Source organism: Synchiropus splendidus, chromosome 8, assembly GCF_027744825.2.
Source record: "Synchiropus splendidus isolate RoL2022-P1 chromosome 8, RoL_Sspl_1.0, whole genome shotgun sequence".
Classification (NCBI taxonomy): domain Eukaryota; kingdom Metazoa; phylum Chordata; class Actinopteri; order Syngnathiformes; family Callionymidae; genus Synchiropus; species Synchiropus splendidus.
In genome coordinates, this window is record NC_071341.1 from 11,174,458 (window position 1) to 11,190,031 (window position 15,574).

The 15,574-nt window shown below is 41.3% G+C and overlaps 1 protein-coding gene across 1 annotated transcript in view; it reads left to right on the forward strand.

Annotated features, from left to right (window-relative positions):
* The first annotated feature begins 7,342 nt into the window (after window positions 1–7,342).
* The window catches only part of pdgfd (platelet derived growth factor d), a 50,236-nt gene continuing 42,004 nt past the window's right edge, over window positions 7,343–15,574 (forward strand). Inside the window, exon 1 of the mRNA XM_053872158.1 lies at window positions 7,343–7,751. Coding sequence (XP_053728133.1) covers window positions 7,640–7,751 — 112 coding nt within the window. The 5' untranslated portion in view covers window positions 7,343–7,639. The remainder of the gene's footprint in view (window positions 7,752–15,574) is intronic.

The following is a 15,574-nucleotide window of genomic DNA, read 5'->3' on the forward strand; positions in this document are numbered from 1 at the left end:
TAGTAGTAGTAGTATTTAATAATCCTTTTTCTCCTGACTTATATTTTAATGTCTCTATTGTTCAGGGAAGAATATTTTCACTTTTTATTATGCGGCGCCTGCATGTAAAGACGTGTTTAGGTTCCGTCTGCACACTACAGTGGGGTCTCATACACGCAGTGGAACACGAGGACTCTCTGACCGAGGGGTCGAGAGGAACATCAGGAGTGGCTGCTAATCTCCATCTACTCAATGACTCGCCTGCTCCAAACCCGCCTGCATACATCAGTGAATTAACATGCTATGGTTCGCGCATGTTTGTGTCATTCCTCACCAAAGCTCTGTGAAGGCCATGAAATAAAATACCGGTCACGTCTGCCTCAATCTGAGTTAATCCCCTTCATCTGACATCAAGCGAATGGATAGACGCCGTAAGCTGGGGATGAGACGATGAGGACAAAGACAACAGCGCTCTTTGGCCCTTCCACCTTTGACTTGTGGAGTCTAGACAGCCAGGCAGGCAGGTTTGATGTCAGCGGGCCAGAGACGTCTGATGTCCAGAGTCACACACTTTAGAGAGGCGGAGTTTTATATCTAGCACGATGGCCACATTGGCAAAGGTTTGAATCTAAGTTGTCACAGATGAGAGGATTCTGCAGCCACATCAGGCACATGATTCACCGCTAAAGCAGAACCAAGGTCCCGGAATTTGAGGCAAGTTTACAGCTGCAGTAATCTCAGTCAGGAGCACCAGTGGAAGGACAGGGAAGGAGATCGGCATTCACATTCTGAACAATCAGGGTCGCAGACAGCTCTGCCAGGGCTCCACATTAGATTTCCATAAGCACAAAGGCAAGCGCTTTATGATGGACAATAATCCAGGCTCAGTGAAAACGAAGTGACACACAATACAGACACAGTTCCGTCATCAGCATTATCATGTAATGCAGTACACAATGACTTTGTAAAAGAAGCTATTTAAAACCGACCAGGACATTGGGACACGCGACGCCCTCCAGCAGCCTCTGTGACAAAGTAAGATGGGAAGTGAATGGAAAGTGAAAGTGAGGTACATTTCCTGTGAAAAGTTTCTGTTGTTGTAGTGTTTCTATTGTCAATAGATTGATAACAGATTAAACTGTTTTATGTTCCTTATATTATCCTTGAATTATAACATCCTGTGTTGCATTTAATTTTTGTTTTATTCTTCTCTCTCTATTTATTTTCACTAATGTTTTCTGATACTTAACTCATTTTCACCCAAAACAAACAAAAGTTTCATTGTAATGATCTAAATGTATTTTTTTCTTTGGTCAAATGTCATATCGGTTTTTTTTTTTTTTTTTTTTTTTTTTTTAATTAGGCATCAACATTAGAAAACCCCCACCATACCAGTTCATACTTTTACTTTGATGTAAATATTATTTCATAAAACCTAATTATTCCTGCAACTAGTAACAACAATGGTGACAACATATCATTGTTATTATTATTATTATTATTAGAAAATAGGTAAAAAAAATAAATAAATCTAATAAATATTAAACTTTAAGACGTTCTTATCCTGAGCAACATCTTAAATCATTTTTGTCTATTGTATGTATATTTGTTTATTCATTTAAAAAAATGTAGTCCGCATCGTTGATTAATAGAAATGTACTCTATTGTGTTTTTATTTTTATTTTTTCATTTGAATTCCTGAAAAAACCTTAGCATTAAACATTAAGATTGTGATCCTGTCTGATGCCTTTTGACCTCCAACTTTTTCATAGCAGACATTCATCTTTTTACTTATTTGTTTGATTATTATTAATATTATTATTTTGAAACTCTTTTCTTCAGTTTGTCAAATTTGCAATGTTTCCATCATAACTTCACAAAACAGCCATTTCACTTCCACTTTAGCTGTGCACACCAAATGTTCATCATAACAAACTGAAGCCCGTTGAATAATTTCACATCATAAAAAAAAAAAGTTTCTCAAAAGCTCTGTGAAGTCCGTGTTTTTTCTACGTGGATCATTGTGGAAACTGGCCAGAATACAAAATCTGATGGCTCTGAAATCTTGTTCAACAAATTCTCTGGGCTAATCCGACTGTAATCCATGTGGCCAAGGATTTGTTATTAGTTTAATCTACCACAAGGCTTTGCAAACACTGAACTGACGCTTGACACTTGGCATTTGATCACTGTGTTAAAACTGGCAGTAATACAGGATCACCTCTACCAAAAACAACCTGGTAAAAAAATAGGCCACATTCAAGCGCATCTTGGCATCAACAATTTATTATATTTTATGTAAATTACACTTTTCTGATGTAAAGATTTTGGGGCAATTGAGCGGCCAAGGACCTCAGTGCTCGTTTCCAGCGCCAGTTGGCTGTTGTTTTCGTGTCCTCAACTGGTATTATTTCGATTGATGATTTCTCACATGCTTTTCCAACTTTCTGGGTGGAGTTTGCATGTTCTCCCTGGGTTGTCATGTCTGCTTTTAATTTGGTCCCTTGAGTCCCATTTTGCTTTTTCCCTCCTTTGCTCCTACTGGTAATCTGCTCCGTTCCTTCTTCTTTGCCGTCCTACATTTTAACCGTTGTTTGAATTGTGTTCTATTCACCTTTCTAAACCCTGGTGCTCCAAGTTTTTGTGTTTAGATTTCCTTTGTTCTCCCTGCTCCGTGTGGCTTCTTGGTTTCCTTTCTGTAATCTCTTACTCCTGCGTTCATGTTGACAACCTCGATAGTTTACTTAGCTTTATTGCTCTTTGCGTGTGTTTTCTTGTTACAGACTCTACTTGCATTCTTTCTCCCGGTTCAGTGACGCTCTTCATTTGGACTCATTCCGTTGTGGACACTTCCCGTTTTTGGTGACGCTCTTTTCTGATTTCTTCTCCCGGTTCGGTGATGCCTTTTGTTATATAGTGGCACCTCGGTTTTCAAACGTCTCGGAATTTGAACGAATCGGAGTTTGAACAAAAATGAACTCTAGAACTCGAACGCCTCAGAAAAAAAGCCGGAAAAAACATAACGTGCGCGGAGCAATCAGCTGACCCACGACGCGCTTTGTTATTGTGTATAACGCAGCCTCTGTATGCAGACGTGTCCCGTTAGCTACATTTACTGAGTGTTTTTCCTTCACAGTGAGGTGTAAAACCTTTCCCGTCTCCGCACTCAGATTAAAACACTGACAGTTCATGGGTGCTAATGCTAATGTTGTACTCTGATACGTGACTGGCTCATCTGGATGGGTTTTGAGATGTCGATCCAGCATCCTTGATTCTACACCCGCTGTCGTAGCATATGGCACCTGAGATATTTGCACCGATGCAGTACTTGCGGTCACCAAACTTAACATGCCGTAGTATGGGTGGCGGAGCCACTTTGGGCACCATCTTGTGTGCATGCATACACTTATGACAGTAGGGGAAACGGTGTCAGACAGAACAACAGAATGGAAACATGCAAAACTAAACATCCGGCATGAGTCCCAAATAACTCACGCTAGTCACGTCTTTTGCCCTCAGGACCAAGTCAAGTCACAAGTTGCTGAAGTGCAAATTGAGTCCAAGTCACAGACTTCAGTCCCCATCTCCGATCGGTGACTGAACAGTCGCGCTTTTAGGCGCTTAGTCGCGCTTTTAAGAACTGAACAAGGCTGATTCACTACATCCGCTTTCTCACATTTTGCGCAGGGCTGTGAGCCGCAGTGATTCGGGCTGCACACATGGCTCTTTGCAGTCTGTTGGAGAGCTGCCACAATTTTGTCCTCAGTGAGCCTCTGATTTTTGAGCGTAAATTTACATCTTGTCAGAGACCATCATTTAAAAGGACACTTCAGAACATCTGTCATTTGACCTTATCAGTTTGGTCTCCGAAGAGCGGATTTCTAGCGTTAATATTTCATCTTTTAACGCGTTACAAGATCAGAATGATGAACTTTGCTTCCGACTGATGTCTCAATTTGAAAGTCTTGTGTGAGTGTGAGTTTTTGTGAAGCGCACACAGGAGCACACGCTCCCTGTGATGAAGCCTCAGGTCTGATCCTGCTTGATTCAGTGACTCGTGATTTTACTTTTTTTTATTATCGCTAGCATGTGTGTGTACTGGTGTGTTGCTGGGAGCACGACGCCTCACACGTGTGTAATCTCTACGGACTCACACGCTCACTCCGCGGGTGGTTTTGCCTTTGAAGCTCGGCGCGGTGGTCTAATAGCTCTTAATTTTAATTAATGTCTTCTCCTTATTAATAAACTACATCATTCCCTAAGTGGTTTAAAGTTTTTACTTGCCACATTACTCATTAGCCAATTGCTGTCTAATGGGAAGGGGTTTGCGCCAAGTCAGCAGAAATCCCAAGTCGGCGGTTTCATTCCGTTGGCCAAAAGCAACTTTGATGTGACGGTGAGTTCAACCCCGGTTTGCAAAGAATGGCTGGAGGAGAGCGAGGGGGCGGCTGGTAAAAGAGTGATTTAGCGCAGGAGCGATGAATCACGATTCATTTCCATTGTCGTAACTCAAACGTCACATTCGTCTCTGTCCCGGAACGACTCTCGGAGAAGCATTTCCAAGATTCACATTTCAGACTCTGGAGCAAGTGCAATCATGTTGCCTCCGTTCTCGTTAGTCGCTAAATGAACAAAAGGAGGATTTCTGGAAAAATGAGCAGGACAAAACTGCATTCCGGTTCACAGATCACAATTTGCTGTCCTTCGTATGCTTAATGGAATGTGTGTGCCTGACTCTGTGTGTGTGTAGTCCTTAAAGATATACTTGCAGGGACCAGTTCTTGGAAACACACCGATTTGTGGGGACCTTTTGCCAGTCCCCACAAGTTTAAGCCTTAATTTGAGGATTAAAACTTCAAAGTAACTGGGTCATTACAATTGAATTTAAGTTTTTTTAAGGTCCTGGTAAAGGTTAGTCACTTCTTTTGGATGGTTATGTTTAGGGTGAGAGGCTGGGGAAAGCATCAAAGTGAAAGAAATGTCCCAACAAAACCTAAAAATATACATAGACTGTGTGTGCGTGCTTGCATTCATCTGTTTGTCTGGAGTTTTAGGGAACTGTTTTCAGAAATACAAAACAATAAAAGTAATACGAGTGACATGTTTGGTCTAAAGCTAGCTTCTTAAACACAGTTTTTAGTTTTCAAAGCCAAAAATAGTTTTGAATGGTCAAGAATGACAGGATTTTTTGAATGGATGCATTAAATTCATTACAGGGCTGAGAGAGTGATGCATGTGGGGTAGTGGATTCTTCGGACTTTAAAACCCTTTCATTTTCTCAAAAATGGACAGTGTGCCTTGCGATCCATTGTGGATTGATTTTAGTTTTGCCTACTGACCGATGTCATGCGGTATGCAACGTCCAAAAAAACGGTCAAAATGTTTCAGTATGACTTTGGTAAGCTACGATGCAGCTTCTGCAAAACATTCACAATAACTTGTGGGCAGTGGTCGCAATATACTCTGACTTCTGCGACAAATTTACTCCATGTCTTCATCATGTCTTGAACTCAAGATGTTTAAAAACATTAAATGAACTCTAAATTTATCTCTGATGACTATTTTACTGTTAGCTTGTAGCTCTCAGCTAGCTTAGCTAATGCAATACTACATGCTACTTATGAAACATCAACAAACATGCGTTGATAAAGATCTTTTATGCAGTTTTATTTCTCAAGTCGTGCTGGCTATGCTTCTCTTGGTGCTACAGCATTTGCCATGTGTTATTGTTGCCATTTTAAAAATGTTTCAGGGTGTTTTCTCCATTGACCCAGTCTTCTCCATGCAGTTTGCAATGTCTTGCAGTCACTAGTAATTCACCCTGTTGTTTACCAAATGTGTCTATTCTTCCTTTTTTTGTCAGGCATTGTGTTATTTTTTCCTATTTTTGGACGGCTATTTCCCAGTGGCTCAGGTAAACATCTGTTAAAATTATGTAATAAACTATGGCCGCTGCCAATAATATATCTATTACATGAGGTAATTTACTCATAGTACTTGGGTCACACTGAGGAATCTTCTGTTTAATGGCTTGCTTTCATCTATAACCATTTTCAAGCCACGGCCTTTTGAAATAGGGATGTCAAAATTATATACAGTGGTACCTCGGTTTTTGAATGTCTCGGACTTTGAACAAATTGGAGTTCGAACAAAAATGTAGAGATTTTTTGCTTTGGATTTCGAACGAAAATCCAGAACTTGAATGCCCCCGAAAAAAGCCTGAAAAAACAAAACATGCGCACACCGATCAGCTGACACACGACGCGCTTTGTTATTGTGTATAAAGCAGCCTTTGTGTGCAGACGTGTCCCGTTAGCTACATTTACTGACTGTTTTTTCTTCATATTGAGGTGTAAAACTTTCCCTGTCTCCGCACTGGACTCACTCCAGGGTTTGATGTCCTGTTGTGGGCTGGAGCTGGGACAGGGATGAGGCGAGTCTGGGACAGAGCTAAGTTACTTGGTTTATGACTTTGTCACAGCCAAACTGCACAGAAGCGCACATTCAGAGCTGGACACGCACCGGGCACCTCTTCACTTCTGGAGAGACGTCACTCACTCGGCAACCCCTCCCACATGCAGCGGCCACACACATAGACGAACAGCGCACCTGCAGCAGACACTCTACATTCACTCCTACAAAAGCCTATTTTAAGGCTGGGAACGCATTATTTCTTGTTCCATTCATTGTGGCAAATGTCGATTCAAAATCGATTCAGATTTCAAACAATTCGCTTCTCAAACGGCCGACTGGAACGGATTGTGGTCGAGAACCGAGGTATCTCAAAAAAAAAAAAAAAACATGAAAGGCTGAAGTGAGTGTTTTGCTATCATTATTAAGTATAAAGTAATGAGCAGAACTTTAAAGGTTTTAACTCTGTGGGACAAATTGCCTTCATCCAGAGGTGTCCAAACGTTTGTCATAGGCCAGATTTAACGCCGTAAAAATGTTCCAAACAACTGATGAAATCCATTTGAACAGTTTGATGGGATTTCAAGGCACTTTTCATGCCTGTTAATGTTACGAAATAGTAAGCAGCCAAAATACCACTGAAGGTCATGCAACATGGAGAAAAATCTAAACGTAACAAAAACATCAAATAAAAACAACTAACAGGAAATCGCTTACTTAGCTGATGGTTAAAAAGAAGTATGTGCTGTATCTGGATGAAATGCCAAAAAGGCCCAGTGAAATTTGGGTCTTAAATGGCCCGCGGGCCGGACTTTGGATTAACAACCTCTGACAGTGAAATACAGATGAACCGGGAGCTGCCAGACGTGGTACCGTTGTCACAATGGCGCAGGCGCGGACACGCACATGTCATCGGCGCGTCAGTCACCATCAGGAGAATGCGGGATATTTCACAGCTGGTGAGGAGAATGCCTTCGATTCGGGCCGATAAGGAGTCGGCGCCTCTTGGCTCATGAGTGACCGTGAACACAGATATATATTGCTGCGCAGCGCTCCTGCTCGCTCACACCAAACTTCGGGAGGAAGGCGCACTTCACTGCGCGCAGGCTTCAACAAGTGAGCCAGCCGCCGCCGCCGCCGCAGAGTAAGAATGGAAGAGAGGAGCGCACTGTTTCAGGAGTTTTCTAAGTGAGCAACTCGCGGAAAAGCACTTTAGTTTTTTGTTGTTGGAAGTCCATTGGCGAGCACCATGAGTGGACCGGTGCTTATACAGCTGTGGATTGCCTGTGTTTTGGGGATTACAAGCGTGGCGTGTCAAGTTTCTAACGCTAGAGTTCTGAGAGGAAACTTCAGGAGAGACGGTAAGTCATCCAGCTTTTTGACTGGCAACTCATCTACACTCCAATATAGAAGGCCAGAACTCAGCACCAACTTTCTTATATGTGTCAGAATAGTTTTAGTTTTAGCAAGTGGTGTCTTTATAGAATGAATGCAATACCTATATGTTGTGTCTGATGAATGTGCAGTGTGTTTTTTCAGTACCTCAGCTTGATAATACCGTGAAATATGAAGCAACAGTTGCAACTATCACCTCCAAATTCTCTTAGCAGGTTAAAACAAGACGTCATGGCAGACACACGGCAGTGTAGTAAGTCAGAGATATATATTAATTCAATGTTTGAGCTGTGCAAACCAAACATTTATTTCATTTCATCCAAGTCCTTTCATTCTCAAGGTTCCTTTAAAGAAAAGCCTCCGACAGTGTGTCACTCTGGTATGTAAAAAAAAAAAAAAACTACTGTACAGAGTAGGAGGCCTGACTCAAAAGCAGGTCGAGGAGAAGAACTACATCACAAAATGAGTTCTGTATTGACTAGACAGGACAAGTATCATGGATTCCTTTGGTTCATGGGAGAAATATGTGAATGGTGGAATGAGGTTGGAAACAAGGGCTCTTGTTCCAGAGGGGTGGAAAACTTGTGAGAGCGATGAGCAGAAAGAGCGGAGCCAAAAGGCGACGCTTCATCACTGTTCCTGGTCTGGAGTGAGCTATCTGTGTGTCACCTCATGGTGAGGGAGTCCCGGCATTCCCAACTGGGAGGAAACCCCGCGGCAGACCGGGGACATGGCAGTGAGATCATCCTGCGTAGCTGGAAGAAGTTCCTGGGACAATGGAAGTCTTGACAATGGAAGTTTGTAGAAATCAATAGATAAGTAAATACAAAGAAGATCATTGAAAGCTTCAAAACATATTCTTTTTTCCCCTTTGATTCTGTGGTGTTACCAGTCTTGTGTCTGTAGACATATCACTGTCAGTCAGGACAGAGACTATGTTTCTGAGAGGCTACAACTTTTATTCATGCAGAACGATTGTGTATTCAACACATCAATAATGCTGTGTGTCAATGTTTTCTGTTTTGAATCACGCCGTGAGATATTACGCCACACTATATTCACGCTGCAAATGTTTAAGCGGTTTGTCACGTCATTCATAATAGAATAGGATATTTGATGGCTGTCAACAAAAATATCAGTGTCAACAAAAAATTTGCATTAATTCTTCATCAGTCGTTCTCATTTATGCATTTGTCCTGAAGGCACTTCACATGAGATTCATCTCAGAAGTTACAATCCAGCAGGCCTAAAGTAGTACGTCACCTTCAACTCGATTTGTGCATGAAGATTATGTCAAGTAACAACATTACATGGTAATAATGGAGCGTGCAATGTGCCAGTGTCTGGTTTTGGGTTTGGAGCTGCTGTTGTTGAAGTTGAATTGAGAGTCTAGATGCCAAATTTCAATGTTGAATAATTCAGCTCAAGGACTCGCAACAATGAGATGCTTTGACACTGTCATGTAGAGGAAGTTCTGCTACCCCTCTGTTGCATTCCCCTGACGTGGTTGTCAAGCACTGTTAAGATTCAAAATTCCAAGCAACAGATTTGTATTCGGTTTTTAGCTGAGACGCAAACATTTATTAACATACATAAATGTCTGCCGCCTCTCTCGGGGAGCTTGGTTCCCGGCATTAGGCGAAACACACAACTGTTGAACGATGTTACATGTACAGTAAAAACACATTTCCACTGCTACTAACTAACGTCCACAAGGTCTTCATGAAAACATCTTGGACTCTGTAACTCCGTACGTATCTGTGCACAGTGATGCTCCCTGGCATCGGAAATCTTTCCCTCTGATCTTCTCTTAATGGTGGGGACTTTTCATCAGTCCCTGGAGAAGTGAATTTGCATTTCTGTGTTCCGAGGGCTTTGCTACAACCTTGTGAACTGGCTGTGACACATGTATCCCCACTGCTGTGCAACCCTGAAGGCTCGGAGAAGAGTACCTCTAAATTGGAAGCCAAGGTTCTCAACAAGAAACTGATGCTGAACTGTGTTACTATCTTCAGTCAAAATGATATAGAATCTCAGGGTTGTTGTTTGTGGATCGACGTCACCTGGTACAGTACAGTCGGATTGACTGAGTTCACCGATTGTCCTTCATGTAGCCAACCGTCATGAAAATATGTCCAGACAGAATGCACCACTTGAATTCCACGAGCAACGGGCTTCAGTCCTTATGATGTTACTCTCGGGATTTTCCGTGAAAAACGCACCAAATAGCGTCCTGTTCATGTCCACCTCCATGATGAGTTATGTGTTATCAGTTTGTTTTGATGTTTCCACGTCGTTTTAATACATTTGATGGGGTGAGATTTCATTAGAGATCATATAGAAGTCGTGGTACACTTCCATGCCAGTTTACATGTGGCGGAAACTCTGTATTTGATTTTGTATTTTTTGCATTTACATTTGAAGGACGTCATGTACTCTTATTTTTCAACATTGATTTTCTTTCTATTACAAGTGAACTCATTTTTGTGAATGTAATTACTATATTATTTATATATATGTGAGCTAATAATTCTGATATTAAGATTGTCAACTGCCAAAAACATTTCCTTCACAATATTGATCCGTTATTTTCAATTATTTTATTCCTCATGCAACATCTTGAACAGTTTTAATCGAGAAACATTTGTCACCATGATTTCAGTTTCATGGCAGAATCATTGAACAATTCTTTCAAAACAGAGCCTTTATTGGTCCTTCTAACGAAGTGAAAACATAATACTAACATCAATGTTGAAATACATGTGTCTTATATGATGCATATGGCAGCAATATTCTTTCTTAAATTGAATGCATAAAAAACCTTTAAATATGTCCAACAAATTGATAACTACTGACAAACAGGTCTCAAACAATTTGTGTCAAATGTAATACTTGAAAAATGTTTTTGTGATGTGATACAGACACCTAGCAAAGTAGTTTTTTTTATTTTCAATTTGCTCAATGTGCTCCTCACATGGGATGAATCCATGTTGGTATCGAGAGATAAATTCCTATCATTTCCTAACAACTGAAGACTGCCAGAGGAGTACAGTACACTAAGTGGTGAAAGTTTAGGGAGGATAACAAATGCATTTGGCAGCTCTGACAAAAAGCCAAACCAGTTTTCCTTCATTATTCGTGACCACTTATCTGTTGCGGCGGTGGAGGGATTGCTGTTTCTCCTGAGCTTATCACCTACTTTCTTGGCAATGGCTTCTTCATCTTGTGTTTGACAAGAAAATAAACATGAGTCATATCAGATCATAAAGCCATACAAGTCCTGCCTTTGTTCATGAGCAGCCATTGATTTCAAATGATGTGTCACAGTGACCTGAGGAACAAACAGCAGGCAAGTGGTCAAACTGAGGCTGATGCATCACCCTAGCATTTCATCAAGTCTGATATGTTCACCTGATGCGTAACAGGTCCATGTATTTCAGGTCTGTTGCTAGGATATAGTCATAAAATGTGTCCTTTGGCAACAAAAACGCATTCAGTGCCGTTCCACTCCTAACTCGCCGCCTCTCTCTTCTCCAATAGGTCTGGTCTTTCTCCCTCCTCTCAGTCACGTCTTATCAGTCTGCGCCACACTGCATATCACTCCATCTCTCCAGATCCTCTTTTTTTCATTTCTGTCATTATCATCTCCCATCTGTTTTAGCTGCTTTTAATCAAAAGCCATTTCACCCTGTCAGCTCTCTGAGCAAATAAAACTGTGTGGCAAACACAGTGGGATCTGGCTGCTCTCAGAGACTTCAGCACTGAACATGCACTTAGTCCGGCTTCTATTGGCTTTGGTATCCGACACACAAGGTGACCTGGTGAAGAACGACGCAGCAGTGGGCAGCCCAAAAGTAGCACTTGTAAAACCCATTTATTTATGTGTTTATGGGAAGAATGTCTTGGTAAATGAATAACATTGATAAATATACAGTAAAGATTATGATGCTTCGGTTTTGGGAGCCTTCTTTAAAAAGCTGGATCACAATTTAAAACAAGTGAAATCTTTAATAATACAAAGACAGTGATGGTTTTCCTGTACTTTATTTTTTATAAAAAAATGAAAACTTAAAATAAAACATTTTTGAAAGGCAGAAGATTGACTGATGATCCAAAAACCGATGGATTGGCTGCCCGATATATCGGTGCCGATATTATGATATTGTGGTCAGCGAAACCCTGATTTTCAAGAGATAAACATTTTAAATGTCTATGTATATACGGGGAGAAGAAATGTGTTTTTATGAGGAGATAAATGTAAATCATATTGACAAAAGTAAAATGAATGACAAATGTGTTTTCAATTTTCTATGTGCAAATGCTGAATACATTTTCAGTGTTTGGTGTAGGTGCAACCTAAATTTTCACAGCAAAGTGATATTTTTAAAATAATATTCACAAATGAATTCTTTCCAAAACTGAGTATGATTCACGATGTGTGATGTTCCTCATTTTATTGTTTTGGTTAAAATGACTTTTTAACAGTTATTACTGTTAATAAATACATTAGAGAATGAAACAAACAAATTATATATAATAAGTTACATTTAAGAAGAAAAAAAAATATTTCTATTTTATTTTTATATATTCTTTTATTTGTGTATTTATATATTTATTATTTATTTATTTTCAATAAAGCCAACATTTTTACTCATTCCAAACTCTGCTCACAAAAGTGGTGCTCATTCTAAGACAGCCGACTTGGGTGATTTAAATGCTCCCGTCTTCCCTCAGGCAGCTGCTCCGTTTGGTGTTTTGATCTTAAATATCTCTTGAAAATTGTTTTGACGTCGCGAACGCACGATAAACAGGGATGAGAAGCCAGGTTATTGGAATTCATGAGTCACACACAGGAGAGCCGACATTGAACTCAGACACCCACCCACCCAGGGTGACGCACGCAGCAGCCAAAACAATTGCAGGATCTCCCTTTCCAGGGAATCCCGCTGCAGACATATGCACTCATTTATGAACAGTTCACGAGAACCAAAGTAACCCCACCCCACATTTTCTGGCAGACAGGCTCCTTCCTCCCTTGCACGGAAGAAAATAGGGCGGCGACTGTTTGGAAGTCCAGACAGAAGAGGGAGTCTTCATATTTGGAAGAGAACAGATTGATAGGGTGCATATTTTCGGAGCAGTAAAAATTGAGAGGAAGGATTATGCGAGTTAAAGGAGACAGAGGCAGAGGAAAGGGAAAAGGTGTGCGGCGAGAGATATGCCCATTTAAAAAACCTGCACCATCACTTTCCTGCTCTGTCAGCTTCAAAGTGAAGATAATAGGAGCAACGGGAAGGCAAATGGACAATGCATTAAAAAAGAAGGAAGGACACTGGGACTGGTGTTTTGGAGACAGAAGCATAATCATGGTTCCGAAGAGCAGCAGACTATCTGATCTCTGCTCAATATGGAGGAGCACTGAAGGATTGGACTGCTGAGATAAGTTGGCAGTCATCACTCAAACACACGTGATGGTTTCTTATTCCCCTAAGACTGAATACAAAATGTGGCTGCATTGAAGCTGTAATCTGACGTTGCTTTGTTTAACAGGGGCTTTAAGTCCTTAATTCCTCTGCTTACTTTGTCCTCAGATTTGTTCCCACAAGACAGTGAAGCTTTATCGTAAACACAAGGACGTGCTGCTTAGTGTTGTGGCCCTGCACGAAGAATCTTCGGATTCTAAGAAGAAGTATAATCGGGGTCCAAAATGGGGTCTGCCTGTTCCCCCTGTGGTCTAAACACAACCCGTCCTCACTCACTGTTGACACATAGATGTTTTAATAGAATAAAAACGTTTACCCTCCTGTGTAGTGGTGGGATCACTGGATGTCAGTTGCTATTTATAACCTCTAATTTGGCTTTCCTCCTTTGTGGTTTGAGGGTCTTTAAATAGCAATTGACACGTTACATGTAGAACGAACCGAGCATCATCCCATGCCTTACCTAAGCCGAACCTCTGCCTACAGCTGCAGCTGGGGCGGTATTGCAGTCTCTCTACCGCACTCTTGTGTGTAAGAGTGAGCTGAGCCACCGATCAATCTTCATCCCGACCCTCACCGATGGTCATGAGCTGTAGGTCGTGACTGAAAGAACGAGATCCCGGATACAAGCAGCTGAAATGAGTTTTCTCCAACAGGTGGTGGGCGTCTCCCTCAGAGATCGGGTGAGAAGTTCTGTCACTCGGGAGAGACTCAGAGTAGAGCTGCTGCATCTCCACGTTGAGTTGAGTCAATTGAGGTGGTTCAGGCATCTCATGAGGATGCTCCCTGGACGTCTTTCTGTAGAGGTGTTTCAGGCACGACCAGCTAAAAGGAGGGTTCGACCCTGGACCATGTGGAGGGACTATATCTCTACACTGGCCTGGGAACGTCTCAGGGTCCCCCAGTTGGAGCTGGTGGATGTTGCCTGGGAGAAGGGTTTTTGGTGCGGCCTTCTGAAGCTGCTGCAACGGTTAAGCAGATGAGGATGGATGGATAGATGGACACCAACTATCAATATAGAAAAGAAAGTCCACCATGAAGGCGAGCAATACACTGGCTTCAAGCATGTCAGCTTTCTAACGTATTAAGTTTCAGAAAAAAGGAATACAAAATATCATCTCAGATGCTTCAAGATCTATCATCTCAGCCCCATGAATCGACGAAGCATATGAGGTCATTCCACTGGACGTCAGGACGGATGGTATGGGAATATAAAAATGGGAATATAAGATAAGAGGTATGAATTAAACACAGCTGGCAGCAAATGAAAATATATCAGAGAAACATGAGGCAATGAAGGAGGTGATAAGACCCGAAGATGAAAGACAAGAAGACACATGATGCTTCAGAAATACATCTAGAGCATGAAATGAAAGGGCGAGCCACGAAAGATTGGAAGCTTTCCTCACTGGATGGTAGAAGTACATGAGTAAAAAAGAATTAATGAGATGGACTGGAGATCATAAGCAGAATAAAAGTGAGAGGAGATGAGCAAAGTTAAAGCAAGATTCAGAAGCAGACTGAGGAAATGTTGTGTTGTCAGCGCTGCGAAAACAGCTGACACACCGGCAGAGTGAAGGGTGATGAAAAATAAGGAAATTGTGATGAATATGTGAAGAGACAGAGCAAAGGTGTGAAAAAGAAATGAGGGACTAAGTTGGTGGCACAATAACAGAGGGAGGGATGTAGAGGCGTATGCCAAATAAGCAGTCAGTGGAAGAACAAAGGATTGAGGGATAAAGGACCAAAGAATGAGCAAAAGACTTTGTGAACACAATGAGGCACACGGCACCCCGAAAAGTGAGAGAAAGTTGAACGCATAACAAGAGAGGATCATAAGTGTGAGAATATGGAGGATTAGCGATTGCTGGTTAGAGCGCATCACCCACAGGAATCACTCTGTTTCACTATTTGACAAAGCTTTAATACTGAAACCCAAAATCTCTTGATCCAAGGGATTTACCTCCTGAGCCGGTGTGTACTTGTCGAAATTTCGGTGCCAATAAATACAAGAGCAGATTCGTCTGGGGCTTTGACTTGGAGTTGTTTGCTTGTGAACACGGTGGCAATAGTGTGAGATGAGAAGTGGTCATGCAACTGTAGCCCCATGCAGTATGGACATGACTCTTTAGTAGTGCAAATGTGAAAATGCACTGAGGCTAAATAAATAAAAAAATAATCTGAAGAACTGTGTAGATGTGATTTTTAAGTGGTGAGCTGTTTAAAGTTGAATGTAGCCAATGTTTACGAAGTTCAAGTTGGAGTAAACATTATGAAAACCCATACTAAATGGTAATTTCTTCCGGAAA